Raw genomic sequence first — 27,273 nt, 5'->3', positions numbered from 1 at the left:
AAAACTCACTTCTCACCCAGTAGAGCACCCCGCGCCTACTGGGTGGCCTCGTTCATCTGCGACAAGCCACAAAACTGGTGAAAGCGGTACGTCGGCTCGATGAACGTTAACGCGCCTTGCGCAGGGGAAATACAACCTGAAGGTGACGACTGTCTCCACAGTCAGAACACCGTCGGCTGTTTAGACGCTGCTCGGCAGCTCGGAGCTCTCCACACTATTTCTCAGCATTGCTGAGATTCACTGGCTCAGTCCCGCTCGACGAGCTCTGTGGGTAAGTATTCCAACCAAGTCGTGCCGACTTGAGAATGAATATGGCATATAATGCCATATTCACCGCTTTTTAAAAAGAATACGGATGCACACGGAAGACTTCCATTCTGGCCACACCAGTGCGTAGGCCCTCCATAAAGACGGTCACTGTGACCGCATCGGGAAGAGGATCAGCTGCCACACCGGCAACGAGAGTACGCAACTCTTGTACAGATTCCATCAAATCCTACTTGTTCTATCGTGCGGCGAGGAAACGCGATTGCACGCGATATACCTGGCTAGGTGACGAGAACACTGGCAAAAGGTGACGCTTCGGCTCCTTCCAGTAGGGGGAAGCATCTTCAACTAAAGTATTGCACATTAGTGCCCATTCCTGCGCTCGGCTTCCGAGCTTGGAGATAGCTAGCACCATGCGCTGTTGCTCGTTTTGGAGCAGGGTGGACGTCATGGTAATCTCGGCCTCTCTCACCCAGAGCAGGATATTCTCTCCATCTTTGCCTTCGAAGGTCATAACGCTCATCATGAGAGAAAAGAAGAACGGCTTGGTTCTCCGACGGTGGCTTCATGGATGCAGTTCTTCTGCTGCAGGTGCTCTAGCAGAGGTTTTTCTTAGCTTGTAAACACTTCTAGGCGTGCGCTGGTTGCGTCAGGTCCTTGTGAAGCTAAATCTCGCACATCCTCAAGGCCAAGCAGAGACATCAGCTTATTAAGTGCGACCTGCATTCCTTGGGGAGAATAGGAGAAGTGCTTTATTCTCAAAGAGGGTCAGTCGTAACGACTCAGGTGTTGATTGACTACAAGTGCTATTGAAAGCAGAGGAGCTGTCGTAGCTTTTTTGCTTAGAGGAAGCTTGATTAAGGTCGGTGACCTTCGTTCTATACTTAGAACCAGTACGAGTGTAGCGAATCGCAATCCACGTACTCCAAAAGGAAGTACAACCTCAATCCAAGGTAAATTAGCTCTTCCGTTTAAAATGTAAACTATACTTCTCGGTTTATGAGCGACAAAGTCGCCTAAATCAAAATTTCAGGTTTTCCTATCTTTATAGTAAAATTTAATCAAATGTATAACTACTGGCTGTTTCAGCTACGAAACGACTTGTTGTTTAAGTGTAGCCACACCATCTTGTGTGTCCCCGTTCCAACATAAGTATAATTTCTTGGGCGCGGCATACTAGATTGGAGATCAAAAGAACGACGCACTGTGGCTATGTTTGGAAAAAGCCTATTGATGACCATCACATGCTTTCACATCCATTTCTTCGTCCTAGCTCTCACAAGAATGGACGCTCAAGGTCAGCGGCCTCATGGTGGAATATATATGTTTTCAACTAGCTTTTGATTGGGACACTTCGAATGTGCATCACCCATGCATTTGAGGCTGGTGATCCCTCCAAGGCCAGGGATTTCCGCTTCCGGCCTTTTGGCCGCCAATCTCCTGGATTCATCGTGACAAACAGCTTGCTTATTTAGTTTTCTGTCCGGGATATGTAACGGGGTTACACCTACCCTTGATTGAATGGGCGGGTCGCATAAGATTGTGCGATCATTCATAGGTGTGTTTTACACAAGTTATTGTAACTAAACAGTGGTGTGGCTACACCGGAATAAGAAGCCATCAGTGGCAGGATTGCCAATAGCAATGCATATTACTATATTAATTAGGATAACCAAGGGTCTTAGATATTGGCGGATCTGCCGCAACTAAAACTATACAGTCTCAGTTTTGAGCAGAAGTGTTTGTTTGCCTTGGTTAGGGGCTCCAGTACTTAGAAATAGAGAATTGCGATCCGCTACACTCGTACTGGTTCTTGGAAAGAACATATGGTCGGTGACTTTAGCTTAACTTTCTCTAAGCAAAGAGCTACGGCAGCCCTGCTGCATTTAGTGCCTTACAGACTTAAAAAAAAGATTTATTTTTATTGTCTAGATTGGCTTGATGCTGTATGGAGCGATGCAAAAGTCGAAAAAAGCCCAGGACAGACTCATAAAGAAATTAAAAATTTTGACTTAGATGATATTTCGATCTTGACTTGGGTGGCAAGGGGATATGAAGACACGAGATTATATATTGTAGTCAATCAAAATGTCGAATTATAATAGAAAATGATGATGGATACTTGAGCAATTTTGTGTAGGGGAATGTGTCACAAAATTAAACAGATGAGGCAACTTCAGTCGACAAACTAACAATATATTTACTAAGAATACAATCATTTGCGAGCTGATAGGTAAAGGTAAGCAAGCACCTGAACTTAGGGTAATGGTAACATATCAACCACCTTCAAAATATTAGAACATGCCAGGCCTTGGAGCTAAATTACAAGGAATCTGCTATCCACAATAGATGCTCAGTTTGTTAAACAATCTTTGTTCGAGAAATGTTCTTCTTTCGTGCGTTCGATACATATGTTGTGCGTCATAGATGCTAAAACCTACGCAGTTATATTGCTGAGACTTACTTGCTTCGTATTGACGGCGACTTTTCTACCCCATAATTCGTGGACGTCCAGCCTCCATAGATTGATTGTAATGTCTAGGTAACAGCAATCAAATCCTTGTTGTATCATCTGCTTGGTGCAAGAGTTAGCCAATCCGAAAAGTCGCTGCTGAATTTTCCGCCAATGCACACCCGCTGAATCTTTCCTAACAACACGCACGTCTCGACCGAACAACGCCGTCGACAAAGAAATTATCAGCCGAAAAGCTTAGTAAGGACCACTTTAACATCACACAAGAAGGTTTGCACTTGGCCGAAATTTACGACGGCCATCTGTGCCTAAAACCAATCACCAATGGGGGCCGCTATGATAAAGAGCTGCTTTGCTGGTGGGCCCGTAGAGGACCCCCACCGCCACTATCACCACTATACGCGCTCGTTGGCTAACACCATGCCTCCCTCTCTCACGCCACCTGATGCGCACAAACGTCTTGGAAATCGCCTTTTTGCTACTGATGTTGAGGTGCCTGTGAAGAAGCACTTGACCCGTCGCGCAGTAAATTTACCACAGACTGCCGTGCGTCTGCAGCAGCTCGACCAGGACATTTCTAAGCTGAGAAAAAGTCTCGCCAGCTCTATCTCATCTGATGCTACCACTATGTCCGAAAGCTCTTTTGTGGCTATGTCGCCTCCGCAAGAAATTGACTCCATGCGCGGCTACTATCCGATGAGCCGCACCTCGACAGCAAAATTTCGTGCGCTTTTACCGGATAATTACGTGCTTGAATGCGTTGCTGGTAAAGGAACGACCTGTATATGTTTCAAATCTGTGCGCAAAAGTGACGGACGCCGTTTCGCCTGCAAAATTATCGAAAAGAGGACTCTGGCTCCATCTTCTCGAAAAAGAATGGAAGTTGCTGCTCAACTACGTCGTGAGGTGGACGTGCTGCGGCGTGTTGACCATCCGCACATTACTAAACTCGAAGAGTTTTTCGAAGATGACAACTACTTGATTCTTATCATGGAACTTATGGAAGGCGGTGAGCTGTTTGACGCCATTATAGAAAAAGGGCGCTTTTCCGAAAAAGAAGCTGTTCATGTGGCCCGCAGTATCCTATCTGCTATTCACCACATGCACGATCGTGGTATCATGCACCGTGATCTCAAGCCGGAAAACATGTTGCTTACACAAAATGAAAAGCACCACGGTGTGGCTTATATGCTGAATGTAAAAGTCATTGACTTTGGTTTTGCCAAGATTTTAAAAGACGGTGCAAGATCTATATCGTTTTTGGGTACGGGAGGCTATTTGGCTCCTGAGATTCTGCTAAGACAAGCATACGGCACTTCAGTTGACATGTGGTCATTTGGAGTGCTGACATACTTGTTGCTCTGTGGTCGACTACCTTTTCCAGCTATTACCAAGCTACGTCGAGATCAAAGGATCCAGTCTCTTTACAAACTCACGTTTCCCAGAAAATACTGGCATGGAGTAAGCCCCGTTGCTATCGACTTTCTTCGACGTGTGCTTGTACTTGATCCATATAAGCGAATGACTGCTGACGAAGCACTAAATCATGCATGGATTCAGGGTTAGATTGACCAAAATTACAGTTTTTAATTTATTGAGAATTCAATTACTATTGTAAGTCTGAGTGGGGATTTCTTTTATACTGGGTAAGGTCGCTACCAGGTCTTGTGTAATTTAATGCCCATTATAGATGCCGATGGGCTTGAACTCGTGATCGCGTTCTGAGCTTCGTCAGCAGATAGCCGCTGAAAAGGAATATTTTGAAATGTACTTGAAATGCAGTATGTCCTCAACAAGCTCAGGGTGCACATACTTGGCTCTAAGCCAATTTTGATCATTACAGATCAATTTGATCATTACAGATCAATTTGTCTCTGTGCAGCTCGTACATAACGTGGAATTCAGGCACTTCAGGATAAATCACTAGAAATCAATCTAAGAATCGACTTGCAGACATTCGGAACCAAGATGTCCAGATTTTTGCGCGAGGCAATGGGTTTCAAGGCCAAGTCGTTGACAGACCACACTCAAGATTGGCGGTGAGTGGTAGTGTTGAGTGGATGACTTACAACGATTACTGTCATGGTCACAGTTACTGTCATGACTATACATATTGATAACAGACGCTGTTCATTTCTGATTCGGTAAATTTACAGTCTATAGGCATAAAAGTAGCACAAAGAAGCAAACAAAGGACCTTATGTAATGTATTCACTTTAGTTTTTGCCATCTTCTCTACATATTTTTATTCGAGATTTCGGCTAAAGATATTGGCTGTTGTCACCACGGCCTCTGTCACGGGGTCTTACGTGCCCTTGTATAGAAGGTGTGGGTCTCACAAGATAGTGTGATGCGGCTACACTTTTACAAGAAGTCAGTATGTGGCTGGACTGCCAGTAGTTATACATTTAATCTGACTTTACTAAATAGATGAAAACCTGAAATTTAGATATAAGCGGCTTTGCCGCGAATAAACCGAGATATACAGTTTACGTTCAAACGGAAGAATTATCTAGCCTTGGATAAAGGTTGAAATTACTTTTGGAGTAAGCGGGTTGCGATCCGCTACACTAGTTGTGATCTTGAACAAAGGTCACCGACGTTAACCCAGCTTCCTCTAAGCAAAAAAGCTACGATAGCCCCGCTGCACTTAGTAGCACTTGTAGGCAATCTCTATCCAAGTCGTTACGACTGACCCTCTGCGAGGATGTAGTATTCTCTTGATTGCCCCAGGGCATGCAAGACGGACTTAAGACGCTAATATCTCTGCTTGGTCGTAAGGGTGTGCAACATTTTGCTTTGCAAGGACCTGAAGCGGTCAGCGCGCGCCTAGAGGCGTTTTTAAACAATAAAAATGCTCTGCTGGAGCACCTACAGCAGAAGATGTCGGCGTCTACAGCGTCCATATCACCGTCGAAGACTGACTCCAAGCCGCTCATGGTGAGTGGCAAGGCCTTCGAAGGCAATGATGGAGATTATCTCCTGCTCTGGGTGAGAGAGGCTGAGATGGTCATGGCGTCTGCCATGTCCCAGACCGAGCAACATCGCGTGGCGCTAGCTATTTTCAAGCTCGGGGGTTGAGCGCGATAATTGGCACACTTAAGTCAAAGCGGCGTTTCCCTCCTGGACAAAGCTGAAGCTGCAGCTTTTGCGAGTGCTGTTGCCACCTAGCCAGGTCTATCGCGTGCGATCGCTTATCTTTACGCCGACTGGGCAAAAAGGAATTGGTGGACTTTGTCCAAGACTTGCGTACTCTATGGCAGCCGACCCTCTTCTTGAGGCGGTCACAGTGACCGTCTTTATGGGGGGCCTTCGCACTGGCGTGGCTGGAATGGAAGTCTTCCGTGTGCACCTGTCTTCTTTGCATAGAGGCAGTGAAAGTGGTATTAAATCCGTAATTCAACATTAAGTCGGCTCGACTTGGTTGGATACACACTCTAGCAGCTCGCTGAGCGAGTCTGAGCCAATGGATTTCAGCTATGCTGGGGACGATGAGGCAGAGCCCCGAGCTACCGAGCAGCATTGAAACACCCGACGGTATTTTGTATGTGAAGACACCCGTCACTTTCGGACTAATTGTCCCCTACGCAAGGCGCATCAAGGTTCATCAAACCAACGTCCCGCTTTTCTTTCCTTCCTCCGGTTTGACGCGGGAAAGCAACAACACCCAGTAGGCGATGAGCGCACTACTGGAGAAGAACTGAGTTCTGCTTAGTGTAAAGGAGGTAGAAGTCGACGCTCCACGATGAAAAAGAGTCAGCCGTATGCTGAGGCGCTAAAGGCGCGGTTTAGAGACATATTCACTGGTCGCTTAGCGCCGGGGACATGTGGCACGGTGCCGAAGGTCCCAGTAGATCTCGGTGTCAAGCTTCTTGACTTTGATAGAGTGGAACGCTGCTTAGTCTTAGACTTAGACTAAAGGTATGACATCATCCTTCGTGTAGCATCGCTGGGACACCATGAGCTTTGGTATGGCATTGGTGAGTCTTGAAGCTACCTCAACTAGGCGACAAAAACGCTATTGGCGCGGGCGCTGGACCAAAGTGCTGAAGATCGAAGTATCTCAGTTGATAAACACCGAAGGGGGGTTAGACAGGAGTCCCGAGCATGGCTTGTAAACGTGGAGTGGCACGTAAATCACTGAGCACTGATCAAGTCTTACAGCAGTCGCAGCATGCCACGAGTGACATGGTCGGACGAGGTCCGAGGCATCTTGGGAAATGCCCTTCAAAGGCGCGTGGAGTGGCACCTTTTTTCACTGAACGACTGCGGAGCTAGCAGCTCTTCGTTGTTGATAACATCACTTCGGTGGAGCAGAAAGTGGTGCTCACTGAACGACACTGGGCGCGTGATCCCACTGATCTCGCCAAGTCTGTGGAGATGCAACGGCGACGCCGTATGCTGATTGCAAGACGCCGACCGTCGACCCTGACCCAAAATGTTTCTACCATAGAACATAGCGCACAGTTATACACCTCGTCAGCGGTATGACGGAGGAGGAAGACGGGAACGCCACCCTCGAGGCTATTCCCGCAGTGGATGCTCGTCTTGGGCTGGACGAGAAAGTTCGGCGGTGGCTCGAAAGCAGGCAACTCTTCTGTTCATACTAAGCCGAGGTGGTCATTTTACGACCGGAAAAAGAGATCAAATCATCTTCGCTTCTGGATGAAGCTGTCCTGAAGGAAAACAAGAGGGTGCTAAGCGCACGAAGTGGATCGTCTGTCCTGGAGGGTCCCTCGGATCCGTACTATCCTTTGGTAAAGATATTATAAGACGTCGTCTCCAAACACCCGCCGTCGGTTCAATCTTTGGACTGAGGTGTGCGTAATGAAAATCGACCTGGTTCAGGCAACCAAATACTGCGTAACACGCCAATAACTCCTGCCCAAGGAGCCGTGTGACGTCTTTGACGCCTTTTTTCGTGCGAAGCACGAGGCAGGAATGGTGTGTGAGAGCAAGTCTCCCCATTGGACATCCACGATAACAATAAGCCCAACGCTGCCACCATTCCGGAACAGACGCCAAATCCTAGGAAGGATGTTCTCCAGAACAACATGGTTGGGTGTGCAAATTTCAGTGCACTCGACTTGGTCGATGGGTAGTACCAATCGCTCATGAATGGGAGTGATTTTCCGCCGACAGCGGTGATATATCCGAGCGGCATGCTCGAGGAGTGGCTAATGGTGCCCCAAGGGCTGTCAAATGCACGAGCAATATTAAATTGTCTACTGACGCAGTTGTCCAGGCCCCACCGGGCGAATGCACAAACGTCGACGACATCATCGTCCACAGTCGTGTGATCACGGGAGTACGGATGAAGAGAGCCATGCCGTCTATTTTAAGAGCGGTGCTCGAGTGCATGCGCACGAATAAGCTGCAAGCTAATGCAGATAAGTGCATCATCGGCGTCGAAGAGATCCCACTTAAAGTATGTTTCATCGAGAAGCGTGACCTTCGAGCGAATCCCGCTAAGGTCATGGCCATTGTGGACTGACTGGTTTTAAAGAACCAAAACACTTGCGCAAGTGGCTAGGCTTCGCCACCCATCTGCACAGGTACAGCGAGAATTATGCGAAAATTGCACGGCCATTGTTGAATCTTCTTAAGAAGAATGCGGAATGGTGTTAAGAGCATCGGGAGGGGTCAAAAGCAGCATTCTTCATGCACCGATACTGGCATTGTCAGACCCCAATCGTTCTTTAAGTGTCCTCTGTGACGCTTCGGATATTGCCATCGACTGTGCGCTTCCTTATGTAGACGCCGAAGAGCGAGATCGGGTGATCGCGTTTGAATCTCGCTAGCTCAAGGCTGCAGAGATGAACTATCCAGACCCCGACAAGGAATTACCTTCGAAGAAGCATGCACTTATAAAGTCCAGGGTGTACCTGCTCGGCTCAAAGCCGTTTGTGATCTACACAGATCATGCGTCCTTACGCACTGCGACTCAGTCGCCTCACATCTTGCAGGATGACCAGGTAGCCTTTCTTCTTCGCCGAATATAACATAACTTCGAGGTGAAGTATTAGCCAGGAGAACAGAATGATCTGGCTGATGTGTTGTAACGCAGACCAGGTTATGAGCTTGTTCATGTCACGACAGTGACGTCGTCAGTGACGAATTTGATCCGCGCCGCATAAGCGGGTGATGATATATGCATAGCACTGCTACGGGCTCTCGGGAGCAAGGAGTCTGGAAACTCGGACAAAGAGTTGTCGTCGCGACTGCGCGCACGGTTGCACTGATTTTCATTGAGTTATAGCACCACTCTACCAATACGCCACGAATTGCGGTTCCACAAGATGAGGATTTGAAATGCCGTATCCTCTATGTAGCCCACGACACCCCACCCAATAGTCATCTTGGTCTTGAAAATTCTGACAGCTCTGCGAGTTGTTATAATGGTGGCACAAGCTGTACAAATAGACGATCACCTATGTGCGCTCGTAAGAGACGTGTCAAAGAGTGTGGCGCAGCCGCATTCGGTGGGAATGCGGCTACGCCGATGGCCAGATTGCCAGTACCGGGTGTTGGCAGTTCATAACTTTGTGTTTGGCCTGCTGAAGGAAACACGGTTGTCGTGGTCTTCATCGATCGTGTGAGCGCATCTTGTGCTGCTGGTGTCAGACACCATCGACGATGTGGGTACAGCGACGCTATTTGTGGGTCGCATCTCTTGACATCATGGACTTCCGGAGTCAATTATCTCTGACAGAGACTCACGCTTCTCTGGGATGTTTTGGCTGACAATTTTCAGAGTACTGGGCACCAAGTTGACTATGTCAACAGCGGACCATCCGCAGGCTGATAGTCAAACTGAGCGCGTGAATTGCGTCGTTGAAGACGTTCTTCACAGCGTCTGCGCTGTGAAGCCGAAGAGATGGAGCGCCATGCTGCCACTTGTAAGTTTGCTTTGAACAGTGCAATGTATGCGTCGAACGGGCTACACGCCGTTCTACGTGAACAGGCCCTTTCATCCTCGCGTCCGCTGACGCCGCCATTCCATGGCTCGGTGCTTGGTGGGGAGGTGGTGGAGAGGATTAGTCGAGCGGCTAGCCCTATCAGCCTCCTCACTGTCCATAAAGAGGTCGATGACTTCCTGTTTACCAGACTGAGTGTCCTACGACACATTCACGATGCGATGGGTGAAAACCTAGAGGTGCAGAAATAATATGCATACGGACGAAGCAGAAGAAAAGTCAAACAATTTCAGGTCGGTGACTAGGTTTTATTCAGTGCTTAGGACTTTTCTACACATGCAGCTATCTTTAAGACGAAGTTCCGATTAAGGTTAGACTATTCTTTTAAGGTCGTGACCAAGCGAGGCCTTGCGTATATGCTGAACTTTCCAAAACAAATGCGCACCCACCCGGTGATTTATGTGGGCATGCTCAAGCCGTCCCAGGATCCGGCGCCCAGAAGCGCCTGGCCACCCAGAAGCTGAACCAGCAACTGGGTATGAGCACGGTGTGCAACGATTTCCGTTTCCAACGACGAAAGGCGCTCTAAGGTCGCACGAACTGAAGTATACGTCGGCTCGATGGCTAGGAGCCGCTCCGACAGAGCGCTATAATCCTCAACGTGAGGCAGTCAGTGCACAAAGAGCTCCAGGCTCTTGTGGTCTTTCGCACAGCGGTAGACGACATCGGAATTTTGCTCGGCACAGTCCTGATGACAACGGACTTTGTCCTCGAGAGCTCGAAGAGCATCTTGAGTCACCAAACGGCGATTAACCAAGTCGACGTTGCCTGTCGCCGACTTTTTTGATGAGAATGTTGGCGGGTAACTACTACGTGGCACGCTTTTGTTGACATTGTCGAACCCAATATCTTGTGAAGTGGCGAGGATACTTAAACTCTGAGGACCCGTGGGAGCTTGATTTGCCAGGGCGAGCGCCACAGGAATAGCCCGCATTGCGGGTACAAGAGCACCTCCTCTTTGAGCTCAAAAGTAGAGCGCGGTACCTATCCATTGGGTTTCTTTGGGTTACCACGAAGCAAGCTTGGAGAGCTTTCCGCTGGTCAAGCTCAGCTTGTGTAGTGTCCGGAGGCTCGACTACGTAGACGCCTAACGATCGAGTTATTGCGGATTTCGATTCAGTAGCGGGATTCGCTAGCGGAAGCCGTATTCCACACGAGGGTCTACACCGAACGTGAATACGAGCGCATGAGAGCCGCCCTCTGGACAGCCTCAAACTGCCGATCCTGTGCCTCGTCGAGGCGATTAGTAGCATTACCAACTTTTTCCAGAGGTCGAGAGGTCGAAGAACGGACACGGTGTTCGCAAGGTTTGAGCTGGGCTCACATCGCGCCGTTGGAGCACCTCGCCCTTCTCGTATTCCCATGCTGGGACAGGAGCATCCGAATCGGAGTAGACTTCCTTCGAATCTTGACGAAGAAACCCGTCGCCCGAGGCGGGCGCGGTGTGTGACGCTCGGTTGCCGAGGGCTTGGAATATGCTTATTTTGAAGCCGCGGACGTTCTGACCGGAGATGCAGCCCGTGCAAAAGTTGAAGAAGGGTTTGCCTGCGAGCGCCCTCGGCACCAGCTAGGCTGGTTGTTTTTGTGTCATAGACACAGGGCTCATTGAGCTGAGAATGTTCAAGGATATTCTTATGGACGTAACGTTGTCTCAGACGCGCGAGCCTCGTATTAGGCGACAGTTAAATGTGAACTGTGGATATTCACAATTTAGATGGGAGAGAGTGTAACGGGTTGCACGCACCCTAGTATGAGAGGGATGTGACCGTACATAGGTGGATTATATACAAGTTGGTTTGATCACACAATGGTTAAACTACATCGTAACAAGAATCCACAACTTTGAACGGGAGAGCATCTTTGTCTTATGTTAAGGTTTTGGGTAGCGAATTGCAATCCGCTACATTAATACTAGCTCTAGGATTTACTGTAAGGTCGGTGACCTTATTAAGCTTCCTCTTGGCAAAGAGCCACAGCAGCCCCGCTCCACTTTGTAACACTCGTAGCCAATCTAAGCCAGAGTCGTTACGGCTGATTACGGTCTAAGCAAAGAGCTACAGCAGCCGCTGCACTTGGTAACACTAGTTGTCAATCTACGCCTGAGTTATTACGACTGATCCTAAAGCGGGGCTGCTGTGGCTCTTTGCTAAGAGAAAGCTTACTAAGGTCACCGACCTTACGGTCTATATTTGAGCCAGTATTAGTGTAGCGGATCGTAATCCGCTACCTCCAAGAGTAATCCAGACCTTAACTCAAGGCAAATGTACTCTTCCGTTTAGAGCTAAATCTGTATCTATCGCTTTATTTGCGGCGGAGCCGCCTATATTTGAAACATTCGGCTCTTCTAATTAAATAGTAAAATATTATTAATATGCATAACTACTGGCAGTCCCGTCACGTAGTGCCTTCATGTTACGGTCTAGCCACACCATTGTGTGATTACACCGACTTGAGTAATCCACACCTATGTACGGTCACACCATCTTGTGTGACACACCTTTTCATCCAAGGGTACGTGTAACCCCGTTGCAGCTTTGCCGCAAATATAACCGAGAAATACAGCTTACATTTCAAACGGAAGAGTTAATTAGCCTAGGGTCACGGTTGTAATTACTCTTGGAGCAAGTGAATTGCGATCCGCTACATTCGTACTGATTCTAAGTATAGGACGAAGGTCACCGACCTTCCTCTAAGCGAAAGAGTTACGGCAGCCCTGCTGCAAATTGTCTGTCTCAGTTATCACGCAAATGATGAGTTCGTTCGCTCTTCCCAGGAGCTAAGCTGAAGCCTTCCAAGTAACTGCGCTTCAAATTGCAAGAGGACGCATATTTAGGAACTGAGTCTAGTTAAAGAATACTCAATATATCGATTTTACTACTAAATCCGATAATAACATTAGCTGAACATTCACGTGTCATAGACCTCTTCCTAAAGGAGTGCTGTCGCCTCTTTATGAGCAATGCACAACGGTGTTATGGCTGCTTCGCAGAACTGCGTATAAGTGTAATGCTTTCGTACACGTCAACCTAGTTCCTACCCCCGTAGCATCATGGGCGCGTTATCTACTTCTGATTTATAGGTCCTGTGCACATACTTTTTATCTGTAAATAAAAAGCTTACCTTTTGAGCCATATCAAAATTCACTTTTTTCGAGCTAACAGTCAAATAGTTCTTCAAATATCACAATCAATTTGTAATTCCAATATCGGGTATTTGTGTGCCTTACACAGCTACTCGTTGCCAACCAATTGCGAAAAGCAATACAGATATCAAGAGCCATGGGCGCGCAGAAGAAGAAGGCAAAGTTCGTCGCCAAGGGTTTATTGCAGCAGAAGATCAAGCAGCGCAATGCCAAGAAAAAGTTTCAGTCGATGAAAAACAAAAAGCGCAATCGCTTTGAACGCAATAGCGATGCACCTATTAAGAAGAAACCACGCAACGTTACGGATGATAGTAGCGGCTCTAAGAAGGACGAGTCAGATATGATGGACGAAATGGATATCGATGATTTTCTAAATGCCGATTTTTTGGATTCAGACAATGAAGAGATTGACGACGAAGAGGCGCATGATGATGTCAATTTCGACGAGAAAGCGTCAACTAAGAATAAGGCTAAGAACACTACGCAGTACAAAGACGACGACAATGTAGATGATGAAATTAGCAGCGAAGAAGAAGACGAAAGCGCTCTGGATCCTCGCTACTTGACGACTTCTGCAGAAAATAGTTATGACGACGACGAGGACGAAATTGAAAAGGAAGAAGAGGTAGAGCAGGTGCCTGACGTCGAGCAAGAGCAGAGCACTGGTCGAACAGTTGTGACTATGGCCATCCTGCAAAAGGCTGAGAACGAGTGCTTTGAGAACAAGTCGATTTCAGGCTTACGTCGACTAATGAAGATTTTTAGCGATGCATGTCGCTCCAGCGATGCTGCAGACTCAAACAAAGATGATGAGATCACGTTCGACGTGCAAAGTAGTGTCGTGTACAATCGCTTGATGGTTAATGTTTTTCGCAAGACACACGAGACGTTCGCCACTTTATTAGCGCTTGTCCCTTCAACTGGTGAAGTAGACTCGAAATCCAAGATTGATGACAAGAAGTGGAAGAAATACTCGTTGGTAATCCGCCGGTTCTTTAGCTGTACATGCTATTTGCTTGAGCAAACCACTGGTCACGATATTCAGCTGTTTATCCTACGTGAACTAGCTCACTATATCCCGTTCCTCGTACCATGTCCGAAGACTTCGCGTCGTTTGTTGAAGGTGCTACTAAAGCTTTGGTCAAAATCATTAAACGCTGACGTGTGCATGCTAACATTCGTTCGCATTCGTGACATGGCTCTCGCCGTGCCATTTCCATTCTTGGAACTGTGTCTCAAAGGAATTTATGTGACGTACATGCGCAACACCAAGTTTACAAACGAAGTGACACTTCCTCATCACATTCTCATGGGAAATTGTGTCGTTGAGCTCTTTGGCTTGGATCTCAGCAGCTCGTACCAACATGCCTTCATTTATATTCGCCAACTAGCAATTGCTGTCCGCAAAACAATCACATCTCCAGGTCCTGATTCCTTCAAAGCTGTTCTTAACTGGCAGTTCTTTAACCAGCTGCGTGTGTGGACTGCCGTAGTGTGTGCATACCCGGCGGAGAATCAGCTTCGTGCACTCGTGTACCCATTGAGTCAACTCCTTCTTGCTGTTGTACGACTATCGAGCACACTGCGTTTCACCCCGTTGCGTTTTCACTGTATCAAGCTTTTGCAGCAGCTCGCACTTGCTACGAACTCGTTTATTCCCACGAGTCCAGCTTTACTTGAAGTATTGCAACTGGAGCCATTTCGCTCGTCGTACAAGTCGAGCACTTGGAAAAAGGGTACAAAGGGTACTAGTACTAGTGAAATAGACCTAGAGCTGAGTGTGAAGCTATCAAAGACGGCGCTAGACGCCAAACGGGTTCATGATCAGATCATTGTGCGGCTATTCGAGTTGCTTCAGCGTGAGTGTGATGTATACAAATTTAATGTTGCTTTCCCAGAGTTTGCTGTTCCGCTGCAGCTCACGCTGAACAAGTTTCTGCACTCATGTGCTGTACCTAAATGGAAGGCACAGGCGTGTGGCCTAAGCGACAATATACAGAAACGTATCGCTTGGATTCGTTCAAAGCGCAGTGGACTGGATCTGTGCCCGAAAGACACGGCTCAGCTGGACGATTTCTTGCGTGGCGAGCGCGAAGCAGCGGTTAAGAAAATATTTGAAAACGATGCTTCTGACTTGCAAAAGAAGCTAGACGCTTCAGTCGAAGCAGCAACAAGTAATCATCGCTCAGAATCGAACGAGGATGGCACGAAAAAGAAGAAGAAGAAGAAAAAGCACCTTACAAACTCAGGCACGTCTGTGAGTGACGAGACAGTGGCCAAGGTGAAAACGATGTCACTAAATGAGTTTAAGAAGTCGGTGGCAGCAGTGGATGCTGCCGACGAAGTAGGTGACTTTCACTTTTCTTCGGACGAGGAATAGCAGTACATAACCAGAGGCAATCAATATAAAGACAATTAGATGATAAGATTGAGACGATATGTTTTTATCAATAGCTAATATGTACTTTGCTTGTTGCGAATGGGATGGTAACAATCCGCAAGACCAACCTTAATACAAACTGGTCTTTTTCATTATGCGCAGAAATTCGTCTTCATTAATTTCACCATCGCCATCTCTATCGGCTTCATCAATCATTTCTTGTAGCTCCTCGTCTGTCATGTTCTCACCAAGTTCCTTAGCAACGCGTTTCAAATTGCGAAAGGAAATTTTCCCCGTCTCATCGTCGTCAAATAGTCGAAAAGCCTTGAGAATCTCCTCGCGCGAATCCTTTTCACTCATCTTAGACGTCATCATCTCTAGAAACTCTGTAAAGTCGATAGTGCCGCTGCCATCTTTATCAATGTCCGAAATCATCTTTTTAATCTCTTCCTTTTTAGGTTCAAATCCTAATGCACGCATGGCCACCTTGAGCTCCTTGGCATCGATGGTACCGCTGCCGTCCGTATCAAACAGGTCAAAAGCCTCACGAATCTCCTGCTTTTGCTCTTCAGTCAGTTCAAACTTTTTGTTCTTCGCAGCGTTCTTCGCCTTTGCGCTGCGTGAGGCATATGCAGAGGACATGATGGATACAAGAAGCAAGTTTATTTCTAATTAAGACGGAGAATGAGGGACGCCCGTGGCTCTTGGTGCGTAAGTGAAAGATCGCCGCCGTTACAATACGGGTGCAACATTCGGTAAACAATTTTAGTATGAAATTTGAAATTTGATTCAAGTAAAGATTTTTACATTAACTATTTTGTCACAAGTTCATTAAAAATCCCTTGTCAGAAGCGCCATGTAAGAGATTCATTTGTACATTCAGACTGGCGAGAGGTAGAAGCAAATCAATCTCCGACAAGTCTCTTTATCTTGAGTCACAATATCCCACGCTTATCCGTCCTCAAAAATGCTGGAACCGCATACATAATTTGAAAGATAAAAAAATGGCATTCTAGTTTTGGAAAAGGTACAAACTTTTGAATGCAAATGTTGAAACCACGAGTCATCTCAGTTTTACCCACTAATGTTAAGGCAATAGGAATACGGTACGTGGTATAACAAGTATGAAAGCCAGAGTAAGATTGTACAAAGTCAGGTCATCATATGGTGTGGAAAGGAGCGAACAACACCACGCGTCAGACCCACATACCGGTATTTGTAGCAATTGTCGGGCACTGTTTGTGTCAAAGTAAGAGCATACAGTATAACATCCTCCCCCGTTCTCTGGTGCGCATTTGCTAATAAATTCTCGCTCTCTTGGCCCCATCCAGGTCCAACAGCCATGAGCATCAGCGTCAGTCGAGAGTCCATTTCTAAGCTCATGGGTGAGCTTGTCGAGGGCTTTCCCGTCGAGGGCGACGGTCGTGCATCCATTTCAGACTTTGGCAAGCTTCTTTTCACTGAGGGCCAAAGTAATAGTAGTAGTAGTATGGGCACCACTAAGATTGGCCAATCGAACAAGATGACAGTAGCTACTTCAGCGGGCAATAGCGCGATGACTCAGTCGCAGACTGGAAGCAAGCGTGTGTTTACAGAGATCAAGGGCGTGCCGCGTCAGAAACAGCATGATGTGCGTACTAGTGGCCAGGTCATAAGTATGCTATATAATTTACTGAGTATTTGCTATAGATTATGAAAATTAAAGACAAAGCTGTACCCAAGCGCTGGACACCTGAAGAAGACGACAAGCTCCGCGATGCTGTTGGTCGCCATGGTGAGCGTAATTGGAAGTCTATTGCTGAAGAAGTGCCTGGTCGTAACCACACGCAGTGCTTACAAAGATGGACGAAGGTTTTGGCTCCTGGACTTGTCAAGGGTCATTGGCGACCAGAAGAAGATGATTTGCTTAAGGAACTCGTAGCTGAGGGTCGTAAAAATTGGGGCCAAGTGGCTACACGCATCCCTGGCCGCACATCAAAGCAGTGTCGAGAGCGGTGGTACAACCACTTGGATCCAAGTATCATTCGTGGCGAGTATACACCCGATGAAGACCGCATGATTCTCGATGCACAGTCCAGATTGGGTAATCGTTGGTCGGCCATTGCCGCTATGCTGCCAGGTCGTACAGAGGATGCCGTTAAAATCCGCTGGAAGTCACTTTGTCGCGTACGAAAAGGGTGCGCTATCATCATTCTGAAATTGGTAAAAGTCTTTATATACTGATTTTCTAGTGAAATGGGAAATATAGGCAAGGTCGCCGAGGACAGAGCGAAAAAGGCAAGATGACTTCCAAAGGAGGAATGATTTCAGGTCAGATGATGCAACAAGGTTCTAGCTTTGACAATGGCATGGTTAAGAGTGAAGAAGTTGCAGCTTTTTCAGTGCATTCACAGCAACATACAGGACCACTGGTTCGACTTCCCAATGGGCATATGGTGCCAGCTACCACGCCACATCACGCTTCTATAATAGGAGGAATACATGGAAATGGTAGTATGTATCATAGTGATATGAGTGGCGGTGGATATGATCCGACCATGGTACATTACCGGAAGCCTGCAATGCAGTCACATGTTGGAAACCATGTCTATGAACGTCAACATTCAATACCTCCAGGACACTCGCATGACTATCCAGTTGACCATCGGTCGAACATGACCAATATGCCGCCAAATGCCATCCCATTACCTTCTCATACTCAAGACGGGTATCGACAAGAATATCAAAGTCCATCTGTAGCATACCCATCTGCTGTAAGTGGTAGCATGTACGCTTCGGGATCATCAGCTCCTAATGGAGGAATGAACAATGGACAAATGTATGGAAACGCATCAATGAACAATTATCGTGTCGGAGGAGGAATGTACAATGATACCCAAATACCTTCACACCATCCAATGTCTCATTCATCGCACTCTCAAATGATGTCATATGAATATGGTATGAATTCGTCATCGAAATCCATGGATCGCGAAAACTCGTCAAGCCACACAATGAGTTCAAGTAGTAACTCTGTTTCCAATCCTGCTGCAACCTTTGCCCAACGACAGCATCAACCGCACCAATATGCGGATCGACCAGTTCCTGTTCCCCATCACATTCCTCGTCACTTTCCGCATCACGATCATTCAAGCTCAATGCATCGTCACGAAAATGATCAATCTGACCGCGAGAAGGAGCCACGTCAACAACTCCACGTGAAACAATTGAGCTCGATCGGCGGAGTGCAACCAAAGGAAGAGCCACGAAGCGGTCAAATGCAAGCGACCTCTCATCATCCGGTCACGCATAATCCAGCTGCAATGTTTGCTCGTAGCCAAATCACCAAACCGTCTTCTAATGGAAATCCAGTCGCTGCATTTTTGCATATGCAGCAACACCAAACGCCAAAGGACCAGTCCAGTGCTTCTAGTAAATTAGCTCAAGCTGGTCCAGTTAAGCCTTTCAACCCTGCTGCAGCTTTTGCTCAGCGTTTTCAAGCAGGCCAAAGACCTCCAATACGCAGCAGTAATTCCGGATCTACAAAATCTAATGACGATACGGCAGACGACGAGGACGACGGAGAAAATGGACGGAGGATGAAAAAAGTGAGACCAAGACTCAGTATTGATGCAGCTCGAGCATCCGCAGCTCGACGATTGCGTAGCTCAGGAAGTAGCGAGAATTTGGCTGGTCGCGGAAGTTTAGATGTTTTTCTGAACGAAATCGGGGACGTTGGTCGGTTGTCCGATCTAAAGATGGACGGATTTCAAACTCTAGAAGAGTTGTGGCGTGTCTCGGGCGACATGGATCGACTTTCTTTATGAGCAGGCTCGAGTCTAGGAAACCATATAGTAGGCAAGAATTGGTGTTTGATCTGCTACATGTATTGTATCAAGATAATTGTTGAAGATGCTTTGAGTGTGCTTGGCTACATAAATCTAAATTATGAGCTACAAACTAATTACTAGGAATACGGATAAGGTTTAAAGCTCAGCCCGATACCTTTGCGACAACGTGATGTAGTGATTGCCCCTAATGTAAGTACAAAAATTAATCTATCTCAAGTTGTCTTTGAAGCCAGCAGTGATACGCCAATAAACACACAGTCCTCAAACTTACAGTCTAGCTTTATGTAAAAGAGTGTTGGTCGTGACTAAATCTAGACGAGTCGAGTTTCTAGCGTCGTGTTGTGTATCGTGTTATATGCGGTTTGCAATTAGTAGGCTTCAAGTTGGCTGATCTGACAGCGGTCCTGTTGCTGCATCGCTTTTGCTTGCATCAGTCGAGGTATCTGTCGAGATATACAGTTTGCGTCAGATTCAGGTCTAAGGTAATTGTTGGTCAAATGCAGTCGTCAGTCATTACGAACATACTTATTCGGATTGACGCTCGTAAACATGCTAATATTTATTTTGAACTAAGACGCTGGCAATGGCTGTCTAGTACGGCTTCATAAAATTTTTTTTCATAATGCTTTATGTTGTAATGTTTAGATATAGAGATATCGATAGAATATTGGAAAGCTAGAAAAGTGTTTCAAAATATGCGGATTCTTTTTACATATAGTCTTGCCCCAGCCCGAAAGCCGGTGATTGATTATGTAGATAAGAATTTTTATTCACTCTGTACACTCAATGCCGCTTTTACTCCCAGACGATCCTAATGATGGTATCACATATTCCTTAGCTATATAGAATAGCTCAGCATGCTGCAAGATTGAGGTCACATACGGAGGAAGCTGTTTCCCTTACTATGTAGTACCTCGAGATACTAACGCTAAACTGTCATCGTGATCGAATAACTAGATGTCTTTCATCTAATACAAAGTGAAACGAGTACATATATAACGGATTTGATGTTATGTATGCGCGCGCGATCCCCCGATTGCACGTATGAAAACGGTCAACGTTGTATTTGCAGGTTGCAGAGTCATTCGAGGAATTAAGTAACACAATCTGTATGAACCAGACAATAAAAATATCAGATTTGGACTACTAGCCTGTGGTATAGGGCAATGACTGACGATGCTTCCTCTTATACAGCGATGGCCATACGATTACTTTCTACGAAGGTAATAAAAATAGGCTTTACACTTAAGAATGGATATCAAGCGAGTGCAAGAAACTAGCTTAAACAGGTGAGGTTTTGATGTTAAAATTACCATTGATTACGATCGCCCTGGATGCTAAAATACGCAATCAAAAGACAGTTACCTCAGCTGCGGGTTAAGTCAACGATGTCAGACGGACGTTGATGGCACTGCAAATGCCTGGGATAGATGTTCTGAGGCTATCAATTAAGGAAGATGAGAGACATAGGAGTGGAGCTAATCGAGAGAACTTTACCTTTTCTTCTTAGATAAAGAGATTGCAAATCATGCAGCCTTAACCAAAAATTTACATATTTTTTACGCTGATAAAGTTGTCTGAAACGTATCGCTGTAACATCGCTGAAATTGCCGAAACATTCAGTCATATTGCGTTGCCGGGATTTCTGAGTCAAATATGATACGAAGGTTTGCTGGAAGATTTTACTTTCTCGTCGAAGCGTTTGTAGAAACTATCAAAACTTGCAGCAGTCGCTCAAACGCGATCAATCCAAGGCAATAAATACTTGTTTAATTCCACTAATACACGATTTCTCACGTATCTTGCAGCCTTTCCAACTTATTGAAGGCAGGGTCTGTGGACAATGTTAAATCCTTACGAATTAATTTCTTTAGTATTCGAAACGTGCAATGAGTATGGCGTTTAAATACCTCAATCATCAAGTACTGATAATTACAAGTTCGAGTCGTTCCCAAGCATTAACACCTCATGTTTGCTTACTGTACTATATAAAAAGGTTTTATATCTATCCAGCTAGGCAACATTCGATACCTTTGCTAGAAGCAAGCTGTTGAAAAGAATCGACTCTTACAATGTTTATCGTTTCGTAATGTGATCTGCCTGTCTAGCCCTAAGGCTTGATGGATCTCAGCTTCTTGCTAATACATATGTGTTTGCAAAAACTGTAGACTGACTAAGAACAGAAAAGACGGAACGAGAGAAACCACTTTTCGCAGCTCTGAAAATCACTGAAATGCTGAACGCAGGTGCTAAGATGTTACACCACTTAAGGCTACTAAAGGAGATGAGCTACATGCAATCGTACGTCTACAATCATGTGGCAACCCAAGCAGAAGAATACGGCGAGCAATCGACTCTGTTTGAAGAGAAGGCAGCAGAATGCATCATCAAATACAGCATGCGACAAAGAAAGCACCTTTCTCCACCCATGGAGCCGTTTCTCAACTTGAGTTATCCAGAAAACATTCGAGAAGTCATTGCTCACCGAGCCATCGAATTCTACGTGTTATGTAAGAACACATCGGAAATTTGATCGTGAAGAAGCGTATAAGCCTGTTGTGCGTAAGTAATTAGCGTTTTCTCCAGCGAGGCATAATTAATGCTCAATTCATTCACTCGTTTCGTATGTACCAGCGCATTCATCTCATAGCGCATTAATCCGAAGCCTGATGTCTCACTAAATACTTTTCCACCGTTGAAAGACTGAATTCTTGGAAGCAGATTTCTATCTTTTGCATGAAGCGGAAGTTCTTGTAGCATGTGCCACACCTGCCGACCACTGATTTTGATCGTATTTCGATGCCAAAAAAGCATGTTTTCACCACTTAGATCATACTGCACCATTGTGACTCCGCAATAGCGTTGACGATCGATATTCACGACACCCAGAGTTCCAGGCATGCGGCGGTCATTATAGTGAAATGGTTTTCGCAACTGAAGCCACGACAAGCGAAAGAGGTCTTTATCTCCCCACACAAGTTTTAATTTCGTGAATAAATTGGGCTTATGTGTCGCGTAGAACATGAGCTGATCAAGCATTGGTCTGCTTCTAGCTCGATCCACCAACAATTGACCACTTTCCTGTTCCAACATATCCACGTACTCGATGTCCAAAAGCTCCCATACTAAGCTCTGAGCATGCAGATTAAAAATTGAATTTCCAGGGTGCCAAAAGTCAGGCCAAAAGATGGCTCCATATTTCTTCATCGCTTCGGAGGCAAATAATGGGGTGGGATCTCGCAAAGCAAAATTATCGGCGTCCAGCAGCAAAACGCGAGTGAAGTGAGAATAATACAGAGCGTGTACTTTTACGTTGAAGCCATAGATGCGCTCGTCGAAGATTTGTCTTACGTATATGGGTCCATACGTTTTGATCAATAGCAATAACACTGGGTTCTCCAGATGTAGTTCTTCGTGACGAAACCATATTTCGATTGGAAGGATACACCCAACATCACGTAGACGATGAATACTTGCAAATGCACTGGGGAGTACGCCTTCGTACACCGCCATAACGATTCCGTCCGGACTGAAAAAGTCAAGAGCCATCGGTGGATCGTGACGATAGGTCTTCGCATGGAATCGAAACGAAGAGAAAGCATTTGCCAACTCACAGGTAAATCGAGTGTCGTCTTTGAGGGAAAGACTCGTCGTCTGCATAATTTGGTATACGTGACCTGAAGTAGCATTCATCACGAGGCAATACCCAGCATCACCTGCTTGAATTCGTTGCCAGCATTCTCTTCTCGTTCCTAGCTCATCTCCGCTGTCGTTAGTCTCCACCCACCCAAGACACTTGAAGTCGTGCTTTGTCCATGCCTGCCTTTGGACAGAAAATTTAAGGCTTTCAACTTCAATGCCTAGGCGTCGATCCAAATTCTGAAATAGAACGATGTTGTCATCCATTTTGGCCCATCTGATCCAGATTATGATGGCGAAAATACAATAGAGCACAAAGAACGCGACAACAAAGTGTGCTAGCCGACCAAACCACCTTTTGCTTCGTAGAGACATTTCAACTTTGAGGAGTACGACTCATCGTTCCCACTTCCATCCATCATTACGGTATTCTTGTGTGAAATAAATTGATTTCAAAAATGCTTTTTCAGTGCGTTTTCTTTCCAGAATTGCCTTCGCACATTTGGTTCATATTTAGCTAATTCCTTGAAAAAAGTGTATTCATGTCGACTAGTCAGCAACATCATGGCTCTATAATGAACGCATTCATTGGTTCACTCGATAATGAACAATGTGAGCAAATTCGACTTGAGAGTGAAGAATTGTATTTTGCACAGCGGCTGAAACAGGCGCATGCAAAAGCACCTTTAAATTTCGTCGAATCAGGTTTTTTGTTGCAAAGACAGAGAGGTTTAAGCAAAAACGTTGTAGCCGAAGTGAGCGATGTAATGAGAACCTCGATGCTGTATCGGCTGGAATTTAAACATGCATCGTGTAGAAAGTATCAAAGATGAATGTTAAAAGATTAGACGCCGATGGCATCCACAGTCAATAGATATTTGGATGCTTCGAAAAGCTTGATCAAAATACTTTTTGGGATAGAAGTCTACAGTTGCTTTACACAGAAATTTTCTTAAAATTGACCTTAAATAGATGCAACAATAATCCCAATAACCGCACTCTAACAGAAGCAACGGGTTTTGCTCCACGCAAAGTTTTGCGCATATTGACAATTTGGTGGAATTTAGTTATGGCAGACGACAATGTTTTGATTTCCAATCTGCTAAGTTCTTCGGTGTGTTTATCAAAGCTAATGCCATATATTTACATCTTTATTTTGCATGTGGCTAGCGTGTTGTCATTTTGCTCTAGTCACTGCCATCAGCATCTGAGTTTATTATTTAATTTTTAAAACTTCAGCTTGGTCGACGCAAAATATAAATTGCATTGCTATAACGTCTATGTCAACATCTCTAATCAATTTTGGTATCAGATGCTTATTGTCACCCAATAAAATACGAGGTTCAGATGACAAATTTCAGTCTATAATAATTAGCTTGTTTATTGTCTTGAAATTAGATCAGTAGGCAAATCTTGCATTAAAAGAGTTGTCAGCTGGTAATTGTCGACTCCGACCAGAATTGATCAAGCTTCTGTACAGCTTCGTTGAGTTGTGTAAGAATCATGTAAGAAACGGCAATTATCGCGATTATGGGTTGACTACAAAATCAGGGGAAGTGCTCAATAAAGCATTGTATTTTACTGTGCAAACAAAATCTCATACAGGCCAATTTATGTGTTGCATATCACATCTCAAAGGTCGACACTCAAATCGCCGTTTGCCACACATATTCCATGCATGCTGCTAGGAATTAGAGCGTTTCTAATTTTGACCAGAAGCTCGACCAAAGCTCACCAAATAAATAGAAGACGAATGATTAGCAAAGTTCGAAGGCATCAAAGTGACTTGCCACATGACCAAACGCTCGATTCACTCGAAGGTAATGGAGATCAGCGAGGTGGTCCAAGTGAACTTCAAGATCTGCAACTTCATATTTTGAGCAAAAATAAGAACTTTGTGGTGTTGAATAAGGGCCCAGACGAGCGATTAGACGGCGCATTTGACGTGACACTAGAGAAAGCGGTGAGCTGCTCGGTAACATGAATTAATTGTCTTGTGATGATGTATTTGACGATATTTTGCTAGTTGACCCGAGATTTTCCGCACGTGGATAAATTTCGCTGGATTCACCAATTGGATTTTGGTATGGGCTAATTTTAGGAGGTATTGATAAAGTTTGAATGATAATACTATGTGGTAATGCATTTATCTGTAGCAACGTCAGGTGTCTTGGTCGTTGGAGTGAATAAAGAGTGAGTAAAGAGTTTTGATATTTGAAATAAAAGAAGAACTGAGTGGCTTGTGAAGAGCGACAGCGACTGGGTGTCGTCTTTTTCGAGAAAAGCAGGTGCAAAAAGAGTATTTGGCTGTGATTCGTGGTCATTTACCCTTTGATCCAGCAAAATGTACTGGTAATACGAACGCACCTGCAAAGTCTTGCACGTATTCTAAGCTAGAAATGTTTATAAAAGACATGGAAGAATTGGAGCGGTTTAGGAATCAGCAACGGGGCTCAAGAAAGCACCAGAAAATGCCTGGATATCCGCGTGGAGCACGACACGGACCAAATTTGTTTGCAATGGAACAGGCTCAGCTTTTGCGTGATCATCACATACGTGAAAATTCATTCATCAAAACTCAAACTCGTGCATTAACACCGACAGAATTAGCCTTTACAAAGATGACATGGCATGACTTAACTAAAGAGGAAAAAGACACGTATTTGCAAAGAGCAAAAGTTGACAAAGAGCGCTTTCTTAGAGAATTTAGTGAATTTTTGAGTCAAGAAAAGATTCGACTTGCTCACGAGCGGAAGTATGATAGTCTTAATGGTGATGATAGGGGGAGGTGCCATGAGCCTGTCGCTTATATATTTGATTCCCCAATCCTCGAGCCACACGAAAGTACGGGTGTGTTTCGCATGCTGGTGGGAAGCAAGAATGACATCATGGCAAAACAATCCACAACAATTTGCTTCGTCCTGGGACACTCAATGTACAATGGCGAACCTGTGACGAAGGTTTTATTACGACCACTGAATGGCCGACGTCACCAATTGCGACTTCATCTAGCAGATCACGGATTCCCTATCGCAGGTGATGTCACTTACGGCTCACAAGAAGATGAAGCACCGCGCATGATGCTGCACGCTTGGCGGATCTGGCTTTGCGGATGTCCAGCAGATCAGGTTTGGGTGCAACTTTTTGATGATTCAAATGGAAGAGTTCTGATGTTTTATTGTATTGTTAAAAATCCAGAAAAAGTATGGAGATTTATATTTTGAAAGTCCAGATCCGTTTGCACTCATAGTGCCAAGTGAACGCAAAGTGAGCACCATCACGTATCACAAGCACAACGAGGCTAGAGCACAACACATTTGAACAAAGAATTTATAGCCGTATAGTACGAAAGATGCATCAACAAGCCCACAACTATGATCCAATTTCATCTAGCTCGCGCAAGGCACCAATGACTTCTACAGTCGATGGATGCTCGGATCCCTAAGCTCGCACATCAACAACAATTTATCATTCGATTTATTTTTTGCAATAACGTAGACACTTACAAGCTCAGTGACGTAAATGTCCGCTGCTTGTTTCACAAAAACTTTAGCTTGATCTTTATCTTGAAGAAGGAGCAACAATAATCCCAATGTATACTGCACCTGACCAGTAGTAATATGTTTTGCTCCGAGCAAAGTTTCGCGCATGCTTACGATTTGATGGAGCATCAAATTGGCTTCTTGAAGCAGACGTCGATGTTCCAACTTCCAAGCTGCTAAGTTCTGCGGTGGGTTCGTTAGAAAGCACTGCCAGATGTCCACGACTTTATCCAGCATGGCAAGCGATCTATCATTTTGCTGAATTTGCTGTTGTAATTCATTATTTTTCTGACCATCTTGACGAGACTCTTTAAGCAAAGTGCCACGCTGCATGCGGTGGAAGGTGATTCCGAGACAGAAGTACAGCTCTGATGTATAAACGTGGTCAGGTCCAAATAATAGCGAGCAATGGTAAGTGCCATTAGCTGCACACTGCAGTCCCTCCAAGAAAGCTTCATACTCAAGATGTAATAGACTATAAAGTTTATTCATGCGAATTTGAAAATGTCTTGTCGTCTCTTCCGAGAACTTAGCTGTTGATACCAAGGTATCTCCATTCTTGATTAATAACCAATTTACCAGCGAAAGCATCTTTTCTGACGGCTTTAATTGCTTCTCTCGAAGTAAAATATCAATGAGTAGAAGGTAGAAGGGGACAAGATGCAGCGACGCTTTGCCGTAGATTTGGATTGCCACTCTCAAAGCTTCTACTACTTTTGCATGCGCCTGTTTCAGCCGCTGTGCAAAATACAATTCTTCACTCTCAAGTCGAATTTGCTCACATTGTTCATTATCGAGTGAACCAATGAATGCGTTCATTATAGAGCCATGATGTTGCTGACTAGTCGACATGAATACACTTTTTTCAAGGAATTAGCTAAATATGAACCAAATGTGCGAAGGCAATTCTGGAAAGAAAACGCACTGAAAAAGCATTTTTGAAATCAATTTATTTCACACAAGAATACCGTAATGATGGATGGAAGTGGGAACGATGAGTCGTACTCCTCAAAGTTGAAATGT

The 27,273-nt window shown here is 45.3% G+C and overlaps 7 protein-coding genes across 7 annotated transcripts; 4 read left to right on the top strand and 3 right to left on the bottom strand.

Moving 5' to 3' along the window:
• Positions 1–3,064: 3,064 nt before the first annotated feature.
• Positions 3,065–4,306, top strand: PHALS_02323 (camk protein kinase; the record flags this gene model as incomplete). The annotated part of the gene is made up of 1 exon (XM_024716801.1): positions 3,065–4,306. The coding sequence occupies one exon, from the start codon at positions 3,065–3,067 to the stop codon at positions 4,304–4,306; it is 1,242 nt and encodes a 413-aa protein (XP_024582363.1).
• An 8,689-nt stretch (positions 4,307–12,995) lies between these two features.
• On the top strand, positions 12,996–15,239 carry PHALS_02322 (Predicted protein involved in nuclear export of pre-ribosomes; the record flags this gene model as incomplete). The annotated part of the gene is made up of 2 exons (XM_024716800.1): positions 12,996–15,033; positions 15,109–15,239. The coding sequence occupies 2 exons, from the start codon at positions 12,996–12,998 to the stop codon at positions 15,237–15,239; spliced, it is 2,169 nt and encodes a 722-aa protein (XP_024582362.1).
• Positions 15,240–15,368: 129 nt separating this feature from the next.
• On the bottom strand, positions 15,369–15,881 carry PHALS_02321 (caltractin; the record flags this gene model as incomplete). Its single annotated transcript, XM_024716799.1, has 1 exon — positions 15,369–15,881. One exon carries the CDS (start codon positions 15,879–15,881, stop codon positions 15,369–15,371), a length of 513 nt encoding a protein of 170 aa, XP_024582361.1.
• A 522-nt stretch (positions 15,882–16,403) lies between these two features.
• Positions 16,404–19,045, top strand: PHALS_02320 (-diketo-5-methylthio-1-phosphopentane phosphatase; the record flags this gene model as incomplete). The annotated part of the gene is made up of 4 exons (XM_024716798.1): positions 16,404–16,488; positions 16,571–16,869; positions 16,929–17,416; positions 17,488–19,045. 4 exons carry the CDS (start codon positions 16,404–16,406, stop codon positions 19,043–19,045), a joined length of 2,430 nt encoding a protein of 809 aa, XP_024582360.1.
• Positions 19,046–21,568: 2,523 nt separating this feature from the next.
• PHALS_02319 (hypothetical protein L915_09137) lies at positions 21,569–22,975 on the bottom strand (the record flags this gene model as incomplete). The annotated part of the gene is made up of 1 exon (XM_024716797.1): positions 21,569–22,975. One exon carries the CDS (start codon positions 22,973–22,975, stop codon positions 21,569–21,571), a length of 1,407 nt encoding a protein of 468 aa, XP_024582359.1.
• A 1,486-nt stretch (positions 22,976–24,461) lies between these two features.
• PHALS_02318 (rna pseudouridylate synthase-like protein) lies at positions 24,462–26,029 on the top strand (the record flags this gene model as incomplete). Its single annotated transcript, XM_024716796.1, has 6 exons — positions 24,462–24,671; positions 24,735–24,792; positions 24,865–24,901; positions 24,957–25,060; positions 25,121–25,836; positions 25,907–26,029. The coding sequence occupies 6 exons, from the start codon at positions 24,462–24,464 to the stop codon at positions 26,027–26,029; spliced, it is 1,248 nt and encodes a 415-aa protein (XP_024582358.1).
• Positions 26,030–26,080: 51 nt separating this feature from the next.
• PHALS_02317 (uncharacterized protein) lies at positions 26,081–27,069 on the bottom strand (the record flags this gene model as incomplete). The annotated part of the gene is made up of 2 exons (XM_024716795.1): positions 26,081–26,149; positions 26,215–27,069. The coding sequence occupies 2 exons, from the start codon at positions 27,067–27,069 to the stop codon at positions 26,081–26,083; spliced, it is 924 nt and encodes a 307-aa protein (XP_024582357.1).
• Between the last annotated feature and the right edge of the window lie 204 nt (positions 27,070–27,273).

The sequence above is a fragment of the Plasmopara halstedii genome (genome assembly GCF_900000015.1).
Source record: "Plasmopara halstedii genome assembly, contig: Scaffold_1898, whole genome shotgun sequence".
In the NCBI taxonomy this organism is placed as follows: domain Eukaryota; phylum Oomycota; class Peronosporomycetes; order Peronosporales; family Peronosporaceae; genus Plasmopara; species Plasmopara halstedii.
This window is presented reverse-complemented; position numbering and strand designations above follow the sequence as displayed.